General features: G+C 48.9%; 1 protein-coding gene and 1 long non-coding RNA gene across 2 annotated transcripts in view; one reads left to right on the top strand and one right to left on the bottom strand.

Annotated features, from left to right (window-relative positions):
* Window positions 1-16,364, top strand: part of GREB1L (GREB1 like retinoic acid receptor coactivator) — a 186,854-nt gene that overhangs the window by 155,743 nt on the left and 14,747 nt on the right. Inside the window, exons 21-27 of the mRNA XM_081562755.1 lie at window positions 903-1,242; window positions 5,238-5,353; window positions 6,450-6,694; window positions 11,098-11,669; window positions 11,975-12,077; window positions 14,603-14,758; window positions 15,219-15,358. Coding sequence (XP_081418881.1) covers window positions 903-1,242; window positions 5,238-5,353; window positions 6,450-6,694; window positions 11,098-11,669; window positions 11,975-12,077; window positions 14,603-14,758; window positions 15,219-15,358 — 1,672 coding nt within the window. The remainder of the gene's footprint in view (window positions 1-902; window positions 1,243-5,237; window positions 5,354-6,449; window positions 6,695-11,097; window positions 11,670-11,974; window positions 12,078-14,602; window positions 14,759-15,218; window positions 15,359-16,364) is intronic.
* LOC145534698 (uncharacterized) lies at window positions 295-6,842 on the bottom strand. The gene is made up of 2 exons (XR_014074885.1): window positions 4,475-6,842; window positions 295-3,076 (listed from the first exon to the last, which is right to left on the bottom strand). It is a non-coding gene; the product is annotated as an uncharacterized LOC145534698 (long non-coding RNA).

Genomic DNA, 16,364 nt, shown 5'->3' with positions numbered 1-16,364 from the left:
TCCCTAGACTGTCCCTAAGCCTCTTGAACTGAAGGTACCTATCCCAGCAGGTGTTGTGAGCTCAGCTTTTCCTTCTAGTGATGTGGGCTCCAAGGTCATTCTTTTTTTTTTTTTTTAACTTTGTATTGGGGTGTAGCCAATTAACAATGTTGTGATAGTTTCAAGTGAAAAAGGAAGGGACTCAGCCATAAATATGCATGTATCCATTCTCCCCCAAACTCCCCTCCCATCCAGGCTGCCACATAACATTGAGCAGAGTTCCCTGTGCTCTACAGGAGGTCTCCAGGTTCATTCTTTTTTAACAAATTTATTTATTTTTAATTGAAGGATAGTTGCTTTACAATATTGCTTTGGTTTCTGCCATACATCAACATGAATCAGCCATGGGTATACATATGTCCCCTCCCTCTTGAATCTCCCTCCTACCTCCCATCCCATCCTATCCCTCTGGGTTGTTACAGAGCCTCAGAGTGAGTTCCCCGAGTCATACAGCAAATTTCCTCTGGCTGTTTTACAAATGGTAGTGTATATGCTTCCATGCACTCTCTCCATTCATCCCACCTTCTCTTTCCTCCCCCAGACCCGTGTCCATAGTCTGTTCTCTATGTCTGCATCTCCACTGCTGCCCTGTGAATAGGTTCACCAGTACCATCTTTCTAGGTTCCATATAGATGTGTTAATATGCGACATTTGTTTTTCTCTTTCTGACTTCACTCTGTATAATAGGCTCTAGGTTCATCCACCTAATAAGAACTGACTCAAATCCAGGTCATTCTTGAGCTCAAGCCCACCACCCACCACTATCCCCTTCCCACCCTGCTGGGTCTCCATTCCTACTGCACAGCCCTCGCGATCCCAGGGCCCCACGCCCCCCATGCTAGCGCCCCTGTGTTCTGTTGAAGGTACCCCAGGCTGCACAGCATGGTGGTTCGCTGCTACCTCCTCATCCAGCAGTACTCAGAGGCTCTGATGGCTCTGACCACCGTGGCGTCCCTGCGCGACCACAGCACACCGGAGACCCTCAGCATCATGGATGACCTCCTCAGCTGCCCGGGAAAGAACCGCAGCGGGCGCGGACACATGCTCATCCTCAGGGTGCCCTCCGTGCAGCTGGCGATGCTGGCCAAGGAGCGGCTGCAGGAGGTGCGCGACAAGCTGGGGCTCCAGTACCGCTTCGAGGTGGTCCTGGGGAACCCCGCCTCTGAACTCAGCGTGGCAGCCCACTTTGTGGCGCGACTAAAGGTTAGCAATGGACAGACCTTTGCTCCATTTTCTAGGACTCCCCCGCCCCCTGTGCAGGCCGCTCAGAGGCCTGCAGTTTGCTAGAGTTTCATACAAGTGTCACGCGATCTTCGTGACGTTAAGGCTAAGCTAAGGGATGTGTCCGCCTTCCTAGTTTATTAACATTCGGTCTGGGTCCCCCGTGCTAGTGCATGCATGCAGTTGGTCTTCCATGCTCTCCGACTGCAGGTGCAAAAAAAAATGCGATGACCCAATTTCACCCCCTGTTTATTGACCTTGTTCAAGATTCATCTAGCCCACGGCCATCTGTTTTCTCAGAAAAAATAAAAAGGTAAGTTGTTCTCTCTGACCTCCGTGGGGGCACGCCTTTCAATATCATCCATTCACTGAATCTTTTCTGTCCACTCAGAGTCAGTAAAGTATCCTGTTTTCTCTTCAGGGCTCACAGAGGACGATTGCCCACCCTCTTGCATGTGGATTCCCCAACAGTTTGCTGTTTCTTTGTACTTGCTTTGGCCCCAAGCGTGGGCTGGACTGAGACTCTTCCAAGCCTGTGCATGGCTAAGTCCCCCACCCCTCTGCACAGGGAAGGCATTGCTTTTTCTGAACCCCTCCTGTCAGGTGTGGTGGGTGGGGGAGACTTCTTTGATCAACTAACCTAAGTCCCTACCTCATGCCCCACTCAGATTTTTCTGGGGACTTTTCTAATCCAATGTGTCCCAGCCCTTTGAGAGCATTTAATGAAATTCTGCACACAGATAGGTGCGGTACTGAGCAAGGTGCTCTATGTCTGGGTTAGATCAACATGGTTTCTGAACCTTGCAGAAACTAAAGACTGAGCTAACCTGAATGAAGAAAAGCCTGGTTTGACACAAATTGTATAAAAGAAAGCATGCAGTCTTAGAGGATTTACATTTCCATCTGGGCTGCAGTTTACCAAATGCAAAATGAGAGCGTTAGACTGCATGGTCTCTAAAGGCTGTAATTTGAGGATTATTATTTCATATTCATAGAGCATTTTGCAAATGTAAACCTTTGTATTGTGTTCTACTACCTAACTCAAATAATCCAAAATGCAAACAAAATGTCTTGTATTAGCTTGATACACAGCTGGAACAAATAAATCTGTCTAAACGTAGAAACTCCTATATTTAGTGGAAGTTGTAACATTTACATTTCACATATGGATATATAGATATAATGTTCACAGTTTTGAATTAAAGTCATAGACCACAATATAGCAGTATTCCTGGGATAAGTAAGAAATGAGAATCCTGAAACTCTTCTTACAATATAACTTGTTAGTTATGAGACAATTTGAATGATGCTAATGATGAGGAATCTGGACAGGCAGGTAATCAGCACTGCTCTGTGAGGTCTCACACACCTACTGCAGGGAGATGTTCTAAAAGGCTCTGAGGCTGCAAGGTCTTCTCTAGGTCTCCACTGGCACTGACCAAGTGTAGCTGCTTAGAGTGTCTTAGGTCGTTTGTTCAAACACTTACTAAGTCAGTGTAAATCAGCAGTCTTCAATAATTTGCCCCCGTGGGCCATAGTTTGAAAACCAGTCAATAATTGAGGTTCCTACCTGGCTGCAAGCACATCAGAATCACCTGCAGAGCTTCCAGGGGCTGCTGGGGTGTGCCATGAAGAGATCTCAAGTAACTACTTCTCAAGCAGTTACACCTCAATTCGCATGAGTAGTGGCCAAGCACCAGCGACACAGATTTCCAGGGACTTCCCTGGTGGTCCAGTGGTTAAAACTCTGCCCTGTAATGCAGGAGTGCGGGTTTGATCCTCTTGGAACTAAGATCCCACGTGCTGCGGGGGGTGGCTTAAAAAAAAAGAGAGATTTCCATATGTTCAAAATCCCTCAATCACATCGATCCATCCTTTTTATATTCCACCTTTTTTATTTTTAAAAATATTTATTTTTATTTATTTATTTGTACCGAGTCTTTGTTTCAGCATACAGGATCTTTAGTTGGCAGCATGTAGAATCTAGTTCCCTGACCAGGGATCAAACCCAGGTCCCCTGCATTGCAAGGTAGAGTCTTAACCACTGGACCACCATGGAGGTCCCTATTTTCCACTGGTGTGGAAGTGAAAATTTGAAATGTTTGCATCCTTAGTAAGACTGCCACTTGCCAGGTGGTCTCTGTTTCACCTGCTGATTTCTAAATTATTAATACCAACTTCCTTTACCACTGACGAAGCAGCACCAGTGTGCCTTTTGTCTCTAGCCTTGGGTAATATCCAGTGCCTCTTTTTCCATTAGTGGGCCTTATTTTTGTGCTTACCTCTAATTATCCTTTAGGTATTGTGGTTAACATCTAAGTGATAATAAGTACTTTGGAAGTTTATATCTAAATAAATGAGTCTGTCCAGAAGGCCTGTGAAGCTTTCATTAGATTTCCTTGACCTTGAATTCCATATGAGCCCCTAAGTCAATGCTTTCTGTCTTTTATGTTGTCTTAACTGCTTCCATAGGAAAAGCACCCTGAGGGCATGACAGACCCGTAGAAGAACAGCAGCCATCCATCATCAGAATTAACAATGTGACAGAAAAACATTATATAGTGGGTTTGCCTTACCCTGATTGGTCAAGAGTAAAAGTGGAATCTGTTTAATCATTTTTTGAAAATAATTCTCCTTATAAAACACAACATCCATTCTCCCATCATTATAACCCAACCTCATTCTTGCTAGAACCATGAAATATATTTGGGGAGACCCCAGAGTCAGGGATCTCATAAGTCCAAAGAGAAGGTTTATGAGTAAAATGATTCTTATTTGCAGAATTATTTGCTTTGACTTAGGTAATGTTCTAGTTCCCTTTGACATGAAAATATATGGAAAACGGAATTAGGGGTGGGGAGAAACTTTCTGCTAATGTCTTAATGTTTTTGACAAATTGGTTTTCTAAGACATAGAAAATCTCTCAAACTTATAAATAGCTATGTAGATCCACTGAGTTCTCCTTGGCATAAAAATATATGACAAAAGATTGAGGTTTGGGGGCTCTTCCAGTTTTACAAATTCTATGCATTTTACTTGAAGTAATTGTGGGTATGTTTATTTTCAAGACTGGCTTTTATAGACATCAACAAACCAGTAACAAAACTCTGTTATATATCATATCTTGCCTGATATATTTTTTTTATCCCATGTTGGTTTTAGCAAAGGAAATACCAGTCTATTTTAAAATAACATTATATGCATCTCTTAATACCTCACTTCTTAGTCCTTGTTCCCAAAAACATTATCAGAAATGTCAGTTCATTTCTTATAATAACTCCTGCTAGAAAAAAAGCACAATTAGATACTTCATAAAAGTAGTAGAAATCACCTTATCCACTTAAGAGATGGTTTATTTTCTTTCTGCTCTAAAATAGAAAAAAAATCTGTAAGATCTTTTCACTTTTGAGCATCCTTCAAGTTGAGATTTTCTTCCTCTTGATAAATTCCTGTATTTGAGGTTGTTCCATTTATTAAAGATATATATATGTGTGTATAGGTATATTTCAGTTAATGTATAAAGGTGATTACTTGTAAGTTTTGCTGTGATTATTTTATTAGTCATTTACAACCGAAATGGTCTTTTTCAATCAATCAGTCCCAAGAGTCTTTCCATTATACAAAGAAAATGTTGTACTTAAGAGCACTGAGTCAGGTAGTTTAAGTAGGGTTTCTGTAAGGTTTGCACCATTGGTGGGATATTTCACATTGTATATTTCTTTGATGTGCATGGCTAATACATGATATATTCATTAAGATCTCCTGTTTTACCTTATTGAGATAAAGTGAAAGGCCACATTCTTCTAGAGTACTTGGTGTATTCTTTTCAGTAGCAATTAAAATATATGTACACAGATAAACACACTTATTGGAAGTCATTTGGAAGCACAGATGTGTGTAAAATCTGACTGTAGAAACAAAAAAGGCGGAAACTCAATGAGGGGTTTTAATTGTATTGTATGGGTCCCCTCCTACAGACCTGGAGAGGAAATGAAACAGAAGAGTGGGTCCCTCGGACGTACCAGGATCTAGAAGGTCTGCCTTGTATTGTGATACTAACTGGCAAAGATCCTCTTGGAGAAACCTTTCCCAGGTACGATGCAAACCACTAATTCTCATTTTCCATTGGTTTCCTGGCTGAGCTGATGGTTAAAACTGAGCTGATGCTCACCCACTTCCTTCACTTGGCAAGTGAGAAGGGAATTGTTTTACTTGGGGATATAAGAAATTTAGCCTTCTCGGATTCTTTCACCTTTCCAGAGACTGCCTAGCAATTTGGGCAATGAGAGAGAAGCCATGGAGAAGAAGTGTTTATGCATGAAAGCTGGGCAGCCGGAGAGGCAGGGAGGAGAAGCATTGCCCCCATTGAGGAGCTTTTTGGATGAAGTGTCTCTGTTAGGCTGCTGTTCCCTCAAGGATCTGGGGCCTGTGGGTTGGAAGGCAATAGCAAGAATAGTCATTGTTGTTGTTTAGTTGCTCAGTTGTGTCCAGCTCTTTGGGGCCCTGATGGACTGTAGCCCACTAGGCTCCTCTGTCCATGGGATTCTCCAGGCAAGAATACAGGACTGGGTTGCCATTTCCTTCTCCAGGGGATTTTTCCAACCCAGGAATTAAACTGGAGTTTCCTGCATTGCCAGGCGGATTCTTCGCCACTGAGCCACCTGGGAAGCCCAAGAATAGTCACAGCATTCACTGAGTGCTTGCTGTGAGTTAAGTGAGGTGAATGTTGCTCAGTCATATCTGACTCTTTGCAACCCCATGGACTGTAGCCCATCAGGTTTCTCTGTCCATGGGATTTTCCAGGCAAGAACACTTAAATGGGTAGCCATTCCCTTCTCCAGGGAATCTTTCTGACCCAGGGATCAAACCCAGGTCTCCTGTATTGCAGAGGCAGGTTCTTTACCGTCTGAGCCACCAGGGAAGCCCATTGGGTGTTTAGAGCCCATTGGCTCTAAACACATTACCTGTGCCTTGTCATTCATTCCTTGCAATAACTGTCAGCTGGACACTCTTACTCTGTTCTATATGTGGAGAAAGTGAAGTGACTATCCCGAGGCCCTAACAACTAGGAGGTGGCAGCACCGAGATTTACATCAAGGATTACCTGGCACTGAACCTCACCATTTTGACCGCTGTCAGCCACTCGTAAACGCTGCGTGCCTCACCAAAGACACCATTACTTTGTGCAGGTCTTTAAAGTACTGTGACCTCCGGTTAATTGATTCGAGCTACTTAACCCGCACGGCCTTGGAGCAGGAGATGGGGCTGGCCTGCTGCTACGTGTCCAAAGAGGTGATCCGGGGGCCCACTGCCGCCCTGGACCTCAGTGGCAAGGAGCAGGAGCGAGCTGCGGCCAGTGAGAATGACACCGAGGAGCTGCTGATTGACCTGGAGAGACCCCAGAGTAACAGCAGCGCCATCACAGGAACTTCAGGTCAGTACTTTCTCTCTCCAGGGGTTGGAGCAGGAGAGAGGAAGGGGTAGAAGTAGGGAAGGCAGAGGCACCTGCTGACTCCCATCCAGTTTTCAGAGCAGCAGTGGCTGACCTGGGGATCCCCTCCAGACCTCAGTCCTGGGGAGACATAGTTGACAAACATGAGTCTTGAGAAGCCACAAGATATTTGCCTGGGAAGCAATTAATGAAGAGCTTGCTAATAGGCCAAATGCATGCGTGCACACTGCATGCTAAGTCACTTCAGTCATGTCCAACTCTTTGCGCCCCTATGGACTGTAGCCCGCCAGGTTCCTCTGTCCAAGGGATTCTCCAGGCAAGAATACTGGAGTGGGTGGCCATTTCCTGCTCCAGGGGATCTTCCTGACCAATAGGCTAAATAAAATAAGTAAATTTCATGAACCCTCACTAACACCACGTCTCCTAGTCTCTGCACCCTAATCATCTGATCGATATTACGCATCTGATATTTGCACAAAGGTCTTTTCCTTGCAGGCCCTGAAGTGGTTTGTGCTAATTGGCCTAGTATCAGGCACTGTGTGTTTGTTTGAATGAATGAATGTCTTTTCCCCCAAGTACCTAAATGGCAAGTGTTTATACACTGAAGGCTACTCTGGGACCACTGGTTAACAGGGATGATCCAGCCTACAGCCTACCAACCGCCCTCTTATTATGTTAATGTGTGGCTGATGGCAGTGCCTGGCATGAATTTTGTTCTGCTAAATAGTATTAAGCAAATGCAGCATTATTTCCAGGGCTTCCCAGGTGGTGCTAGTGGTAAAGAACCCACCTGCCAATGCAGGAGACATAAGAGAGGTCAGTTGGATCCCTGAGTAGGGAAGATCCCCTAGAGAAGGGCATGACAACCCACTCCAGTATTCTTGCCTGGAGAATCCCATGGACAGAGAAGCCTGGTGGGCTATGGTCCATGGGGTCACAAAGAGTTGGACATGACTGAAGCAACTTACCCCACACACACAGCATTATTTCCTTTTTCTTTTTTCTGATTGTGAAAGTTATAATAGAGTTTAATATAGAAAACTTGGAGAATGTAATGAAGTATAGAGAAGAGATGAAAAATGAAAATCCCACAACAGAGGGAACCACCATTCACGTTCCTTCTGCCCCGTGTTTCCCTTCTCTTATCTCATGACACTAACACACACACACACACACACACACACACACACACACACACACACACACACACACACACACACCCCTTCTGAATAGAAGAGGCAGGTGTCTGTGCCTGGAAGAGCATAAGGACTGTCCTACCGGGATGTGCTTCAGTCATGGGTCAGGGCTGTACTCCCCACCCTCTAACGATAGGCTCCCGGGTTCTGCCTGGGAGACCGGTTCAGAATAAAAGAGGGAATTTGGGAGGATGGTAAAGGGTAACAGAAGGGAGGGGAAGAGCACACCTAGAAGCTTTTCCACACCATCCAGCATCAGTGAGGGAAGAGGAGGAAGGCGGAGTGGGGTGGGTGATGAGAGTCCACTTCCTTCCTGGGCTCCTTAATCAGCCCCCTCCCTCCCCTACATGTGGAGAGCTGCCCCACAGATTCCAGATTCTGGCCTTGCACTCATGAACCCTGCTGTATGGAGTTCCCCCTCCCCAATCTTGGAGGGAAGTGAAAAGCAAAGGAGAAAAAGAAAGATATACCCATTTGAATGCAGAGTTCCAAAGAATAGCAAGGAGAGATAAGAAAGCCTTCCTTACCAGAATTGAAAGAGATGCATGTACCCCAATGTTTATCGCAGCACTGTTTACAATAGCCAGGACATGGAAGCAACCTAGATGTCCATCAGCAGACGAATGGATAAGGAAGCTGTGGTACATATACACAATGGAATATTACTCAGCCATTAAAAAAAAATACATTTGAATCAGTTCTATTGAGCTGGATGAAACTGGAGCCCATTATACAGAGTGAAGTAAGCCAGAAAGAAAAACACCAATACAGTATACTAATGCATATATATGGAATTTGAAAGATGGTAACGATAACCCTATATGCGAGACAGAATAAGAGACACAGATGCATAGAACAGTCTTATGGACTCTGAGGGAGAAGGTGAGGGTGGGACGTTCTGGGACAATAGCATTGAAACATGTATATTATCATATGTGAAACAGAACACCATTCCATGTTCGATGCATGAGACAAATGCTCAGGGCTGGGGCAATGGGATGACCCAGAGGGATGGGATGGGGAGGGAGGTGGGAGGGGGGATCAGGATGGGGAACACACGTAAACCCATGGCTGATTCATGTCAATGTATGGCAAAAACTACTACAATATTGTAAAGTAATTAGCCCCCAACTAAAATAAGTAAGTTTATTAAAAAAAAGGAAAAAAAAGCCTTCCTTAGCGATCAATGCAAAGAAATAGAAAACAATAGAATGGGAAAGACTAGAGATCTCTTCAAGAAAATTAGAGATACCACAGGAACATTTCATGCAAAGATGGGCTCAATAAAGGACAGAAATGGTATGGACCTAACAGAAGCAGAAGATATTAAGAAGAGATGGCAAGAATACACAGAAGAACTGTACAAAAAAGATCTTCATGACCCAGATAATCACGATGGCTTAAAGCTCAACATTCAGAAACATTCAGAAAACTAAAATCATGGCATCTGGTCCCATCACTTCATGGCAGGTAGATGGGGAAACAGTGGAAACAGTGGCTGACTTTATTTTGGGGGGCTCCAAAATCACTGCAGGTGGTGACTGCAGCCATGAAATTAAAAGAGCTTACTCCTTGGAAGGAAAGTTATGACCAACCTAGACAGCATATTAAAAAGCAAAGACATTACTTTGCCAACAAAGGTCCGTCTAGTCAAGGCTATGGTTTTTCCATTGGTCATGTATGGATGTGAGAGTTGGACTGTAAAGAAAGCTGAGTGCAGACGAATTGATGCTTTTGAACTGTGGTGTTGGAGAAGACTCTTGAGAGTCCCTTGGACTGCAAGGAGATCCAACCAGTCCATCCTAATGGAGATCAGTCCTGGTTGTTCATTGGAGGGACTGATGTTGAAGCTGAAACTCCAATACTTTGGCCACCTGATGTGAAGAGCTGACTCACTGGAAAAGACCCTGATGCTGGGAAGGATTGAGGGCAGGAGGAGAAAGGGACGACAGAGGATGAGATGGCTGGATGGCATCATCGACTTGATGGACATGGTTTGGGTGGACTCCGGGAGTTGGTGATGGACAGAGAGGCCTGGCGTGCTGCGGTTCATGAGGTTGCAAAGAGTCGGACACGACTGAGCGACTGAACTGAACTGAATCTTGGAGGACCCAGGTGCTGCCCTCCTACACACACCACCCTACCCACCACTTGACCAGCCTCCGGCTGACTTTCAGGGTCCTCAGGGAGTGCTCATCACCCAAGGCATGCAGGCCAGAAGACTCAAGGGCCTTGAAGGCAGAAGAAAGCCCTCACACAGTCATGAGCCTCTGGTTACTGGCCCTTCACCTAGGAGCTCCCAAGGTTGGGATTTGCCCGCATCCCTGGGAGGCACCAGTCTGAGCAGAAAGAGTCTTGTAATACAATTCTGGTTTGTATCTGTAGTCGCTCAGTCCTGTCTGACTCTGCGACCCCATGGACTGTAGCTGTCGAGGCTCCTCTGTCCATGGGATTCTCCAGGCAAGAATACTAGAGTGGGTTGCCACACCCTTCTCCAGGGGATTTTCTCAACCCAGGGATGGAACCCAGGTCTCCTGCATTGCAGGAGCCACCAGGGAAGGGTGGGGGAGCCACCAGGGAAGGGTGGGGGTGGGGGACATTTGCGGTGAGTTGGCTGCAGGTGAGCAGATCTCCCGCCCTGAGGGGGAGGGGGGGGAGGAGGTTACACCCCGCCTTCCCACGCTGGTCCGGTCTGGGCATCTATGGGAGGGGCTGCACTCTGGGGAGCTTGTCCACAGCCAGGAGGTTGGGGCCTGGGACCCCAGAAGGAGGCCAGTGTCACTGGACAAGACTTGGGTGTGGAGCGTGTGCTGGTCAGGGTTCTGGAGTGGTTCGGATGGCTTATCCAAACGACGTAACCAGAGGAGAGTTAAATAACCCGCAATGTACAAAGACGCGGGCAGGATGGAGAGAAAGAGCAGGAGGCGGCAGGGTGGTCGGTTTCAGGGCGCCCGGACTACCAGCGGCCTGAAGAGGCGAGGAGGGTCGGGCGTGAGTCCAGGTTTCTCCTGGTCCCCCGGAGGAAACCGCGAATAAATGGCCATTTCCTAGCCCACCCAGCAGCCAGGGCGAGGGTAGAGGGGGCGCGAGGGGGGCGGCAGAGCGCCCGAGAGCCGCCTGGATGGACCCCCGGGCCTTCCCCCGGGGCAGAGGCAGCGGTGACAGCGCGCCGTGTGGGTCCTCTTTCAGGCTCCATCATGGAGAACGGGGTCAGCTCATCCAGCACCGCCGATAAGTCCCAGAAGCCGCCCCCGACGCCCAGCTTCCGGAGCCCGGCCCCCAGCGCGGGGCTGGACGAGGGGCTCTCGGCCGGCCCGGCGGGGCCCGGGGAGCCCCTAAAGCAGGAGTGCGACTCTCTGGGGCCTCCGCTGGCCAGCAGCACCACCGCCAAGCCGTCGCCGTCGTCATTGGGGCCCGGGGCGCTGCCGTGGCCCGGGCCGCCGGGCCGGGGCGGCCGGCCCGCCCAGGCCGCGCTGCCCCCGGTGGTCATCCTGTCCAAGGCGGCCTACAGCCTTCTGGGCGCGCGGCGGGGCGGCAAGCTGCCGGCGGCCGCGGCCTTGCTGCCGCACCCCGACGTGGCCTGGGCCAGCCCGCTGCGCCCGCCGCCGCCCGCGCACGCCGGCCCCGAGGAGCAGTCGCTCTACTACCGCCGCTGGACGGCCGCGCGGCCGCACCACGCCGACCACGGCAACCCGCCCGACCCCGCCTCTGGCGCGCGGGCCTGCCACCCGCGCCGGCTCCTGCTGAGTGGGCCCCCCCAGGTAGGGGCAGCGGGTCGGGGGGAGGGCTAGGGGTGGGGAACTGGGGTTGGGGGTGTCGGGGGTAGGGCGCGGGGCAGGGGGCTCGGGGTTGCAGGGTCGGGGGTAGGGCGCGGGGGCAGGGGCTCTGGGGGTGCGGGGTCCGGGGTAGGGCGTGGGGGCACGGGGTCTGGGGTTGGGGGTGTCTCGGGTCGGGGGGCGTCGAGGCCCCACTCAGAGATGGAAGGAGTCTTTGGAGAGCCCAGGTGTGACATCTCTTTTTTTCTTTTCCTCCCCCCTCCCTCCCTACAATTCACCACCCGCCCCAGGTGGGGAAGACGGGCTCCTACCTGCAATTCCTGAGGCTCCTTTTCCGCATGCTCATCCGGCTCTTGGAAGTGGACGTGTACGACGAGGCAGAGATCAACACCGGTGAGCGCCGGGCGTGGCGGTGCGGGCTATTACCACCACATCCGGGGTTGTCCGCGGCCTCCGGGGGCGGGGGGGTCTACACCCGTTCCTGTGCAGGGTTATTGAGAAGTTAGAGGCCAGGAGCCAGCAGAGTTGTAAGACGCAGTGGCCGTTTAGGTCGGGGTGTGACTTCCCCTCCTTTGAACCTCGATCCCCACTGTGTCCCCCGAGTCGCTGGGCATAGAGGCATCTTATAAAGCCCGTCAGGTGGGTTCACTGCTCAGATGGTGACACTGCTCAGGTTTAAAATTCCTAGACTGCGGTGTTCTACGGATTAAGGGTCCAGGGCACGTTTTATACTCCATCAGGGTAACCTTATGTTTTGCCTGCTGACTGTGAGTGAAGGTATGTGGATTACTACCCAAAGGAAAACTTCCATGAGCAGGACAGAAACCTGGCGCCATCAACAGCCCCTTGGCACTGGCAGAAGGATGCAGGGGCTGGTGCTTGACTGGCCATCCCCAGCCTGCACCTCCTGCCCCCCTTCTTGGCCCTGCCACCCTGCTGTCACTCGGGAGGGAGGCGGTTCCCCTCTGCAGCCTGTCCAGCAGGGCGGGAGAGTGGGCATGAGCAGGGGTCAGCCAGCATTAGCCCTGTGGCCAGGGGAGGGTGGCTTCGCATCTCAGAGGGACTGCGTGCTTGTGGAAACAGGGGGGGCGGGGGGCAGGAGCAGTCATGGGTAGACGTTCTTCCCAAGCCCTTGAAAGATGAAGCCAGAGAAGAAAAAGGCCTTGCATTGTCCATCACACTAGCCCTTGGAGACCTCCACTCACTTGCTTTTGCTAAACAGTTGGACCTGTCTTGTGACCAGCCCAAGGGATAGATTAGTTCAGAGCCAGACTAAGTAAAATCAGCCATGTTTAATCATCTTCCTATGGCTTTTGATTCAACTTCCATCCTCCACAGTTTACCTGCATGATTCCAGACAAACGCACACAGTCCTGTCTTCCTGTCCACATCTCCTTGTCTGTGTGCCTGGCTGAGCTGTAGCAGACCCCAGCCCACCACAGAGGGGACTGAAAGACCCCGGGGGCTGCCCAGAGAAGGCGGGGCTACAGTGCAAAGGCAGAGCCAAGCTGATCAGGAGTGAGGGGCCGTCATCCCATTGACCCCCACCTCCTAGGCTCCTCGGAAGAATGATGCCTTTAAGTTTCATCTCAGATTCCACTACAGGGCCTACAGCTGTGAGAGTCAAACCTGGCCTTTGTGATGAGTAGCACTGTTAGTTTGACTTTATTCCTTCACCTTCATTTTAGTGCCAGTGAATGCAGTGGTGCACTGGAGAGGCATGGGGATGTGTTTTTATTAAATGAGAATAACCTCTAACTTTAAATAAAATGCATATTTTTAAATGAACCTTAAACTTTAAGATGTTCCAGGATGTAAAAAAAAACAGATAAACAGTGTTGTGCTTAAAAGGTAATAGCTGTACTTCTAGCTTTTAGGCTTTTGGCAGGGGGAAGTTTTCTGTTTCTCCTTTTGAGGGCTTCCCCAATGGCTCAGACGGTGAAGAATCTGCCATAATGAGGTTTAAAGAATCTGGATATAATGAGACATGGGTTCAATCCCTGGGTTGGGAAGATCCCCTGGCAAAGGGAATAGCAACTCACTCCAGTATTCTTGTCTGGAGAATTCCATGGACAGAGGAGCTTGGCAGGCTACAGTCCATGGGGTTGCAAAGAGTCGAACATAACTGAGCAACTAACATATACACACACAGTCCCTTTACACTGTCTTAAGCTGATCTTATAGTTTTTATTATTAATAACAAATATCACCAATTGGACACACACCATGTGCCTGCTACAGTGTTAGCACTTTCAATATGCCATCTGGACTTCTTAAAACAATCAGGGAACCCTAAGAAATGAAGGTGCCTACAGGTGTGAAGTCACAAGGTCGGAGGGGTAAGTGGCCTGGACTCAAACCCAAGGCCCCAGGCTCTCAACCTGGTCTGCATGTCGGAAGCACTGAAGGAGCTTTAAATACAACAAGTGCCTAAGTAAGGAAGGTGGTTCTGGGCCCTGTGGCCTGAGCACAGGGGTTTTACAAGCTCCAGTGGATTCTAATAAGCAACAGACACTGTGAATCCTGCTCAATGAGCCCCTGAAATCCTTTCAGCTGTCAGCATCTTAAAACCCCACGACTAAAACTCTTGTGATAGGATTCAGATCATCCAAAGTTAAATAAGATTTTAAGGACACTCTGGGGCCTGGCGTGGGAGACTAGTGGATCTCTTAGACTTGGGAGTTTCTGGGCTGGGTGTGTAGAGGCTAATGGGGACCAGTGGGGGCCAGCATCCCTCCCAGCAGGTTTGAAGGACAGTCTGCGCCCCTCTCCCCTGGACTCGGGAGCTCATTTCTCAGAAAGGCCTTTATTTGTCCACCCACCTGGGCTATATGTTTCCCTGACACTTGGGTGAGAAGGAGGGAGGGCAGCCAGTCGGTCTGATCGGGCTGCTCTCTGCACTTTGCTTCTTGGCCTAGATCACAGCGAAAGCAGTGAAGTGAGCCAGTCAGAAGGCGAGCCCTGGCCTGACATCGAGAGCTTCAGTAAAATGCCCTTTGACGTCAGTGTGCACGACCCCAAGTACAGTTCAATGAGCCTGGTATATACTGAGAAGCTGGCAGGGATCAAACAAGGTCAGTGCACGTGAAGCCTAAAGGTCAAGGGATCACCTAAATGAGGAAACCTGGGGCAGTTTACTCCTTGAGAGCAGCTTAAGTCATACTCCTCTGCATGTCTCGTTTTATTCACATGAATGTCACCTTTTGGGCTTCCTGGGTGGCTCAGTGGTAAAGAATCCACCTTCCAATGTAGAAGACGTGGGTTCAATCCCTGGGTCAGCAAGATCCCCCTGGAGGAGGGCGAGAATCCCATGGACAGAGGAGCCTAGTGGGCTATAGTCCATGGGTTTGCGAGAGTTGGACATGACTTAGCGACTAAACAACAGCAAGGTCACCTTGTAATTTTCAGAGCTGCCTCTCAGGGCATAAACTGCAGAATCCTAGGAAAAGCCCTTCTGAGAGTGGGGGACTTTTTTGCCCAGGCGTAGGGGCTTCAAACACATCATGGGAAGATGTTTTGTCTCTTTTTACACAGAAGCGATAAAGGAACCCAAAGCTGAGGAGCCCCGGAAACGAGAAACCATGTCCATGATGCTGACCAAGTATGCGGCCTACAACACCTTCCACCACTGTGAGCAGTGCCACCAGTACATGGACTTCACCTCTGCCTCCCAGGTGCAGCCCCTGTGCTCCAGCATGGGTTCTGTGCGTAAGAGAGGGAAAGCCCCAGTTTCAAGCCCTAGACAAAGGATGGCTTGTTTGGTTTTTAAAAAATATTTATTTATTTAGTTGCATTGGGTCTTAGTTGCCACATGCAGGATCTTCTCATTGCTGCGAACAGACTCTGTAGTTGCAGTGCATGGGCTCCAGAGAGCGCAGGCTTCAGCAGTTGTAGCCCGTGGGCTTTATAGCTGCTCCGAGGGATGTGGGATCTTAGTTCCCCAATCAGGAATCGAACCCACATCCCCTGCATGGTAAGGCAGATTCTTAATCACTAGGTCACCAGGGAACTTCCAAGGATATCTTCTTTATGAGATGGAGCCACTCATTTGTGAGGAGAATGCATGAAGCAGTTGATAAAATGACTTTGGGTTTATTTGGATTATAGGCAGGGGAGTTGGGCAGGGGAGAGAAAGAAACTGAATTTGTATCGTAAGTCACTTCATCAAATGGTTACATGTGTTGTGTTTAGATTAGAAAATAACTGATATGTCTGTGATTCTGAAAAAGCTGGGTATTACAGTATGTTTGGCAAAAGGGTCTCTTCCCCTCCTTTGGGTTGTTGTTGAAGATGGTGTTATTATCTACAAGTCCATAGGGTGTGCCCTGTGAGCTGTGATTTGCACAGACGCAGTCTCACTCTCATTCCAGCGTGGGATGGTTTTGACACTAGGCATACAGAGGAGTCAGTGTGTGCTTTTTTATTTGGAGAGCACTGAGAGGTAGAAAACAGGTGAGCAAATACGCCATACCACTGAGCTTCTCGTTGGCCAGAGCATCTTTAAGCATAGAAGATGGAAAAGGGAGCTAGTGATGGTTGTATCCAGTGCCTATGTGGGGGCTGAGCTCCATGTTGCTTCCCCACTTTATCTTCTTGACCTTCAGTGCTTGGCCCTGAACATCTGGAACAACTCTTCCTTTCTATAGGATGTGTTGGGTGGATGCCCCGCTTCCTCCCCAG

The sequence above is a fragment of the Giraffa tippelskirchi genome, chromosome 14, assembly GCF_054371585.1.
Source record: "Giraffa tippelskirchi isolate mGirTip1 chromosome 14, T2T-mGirTip1v1.2.pri, whole genome shotgun sequence".
NCBI lineage: Eukaryota > Metazoa > Chordata > Mammalia > Artiodactyla > Giraffidae > Giraffa > Giraffa tippelskirchi.
The sequence above is the reverse complement of the archived record's forward strand: the minus strand, read 5'-3'. Positions and strand labels throughout refer to the sequence as shown.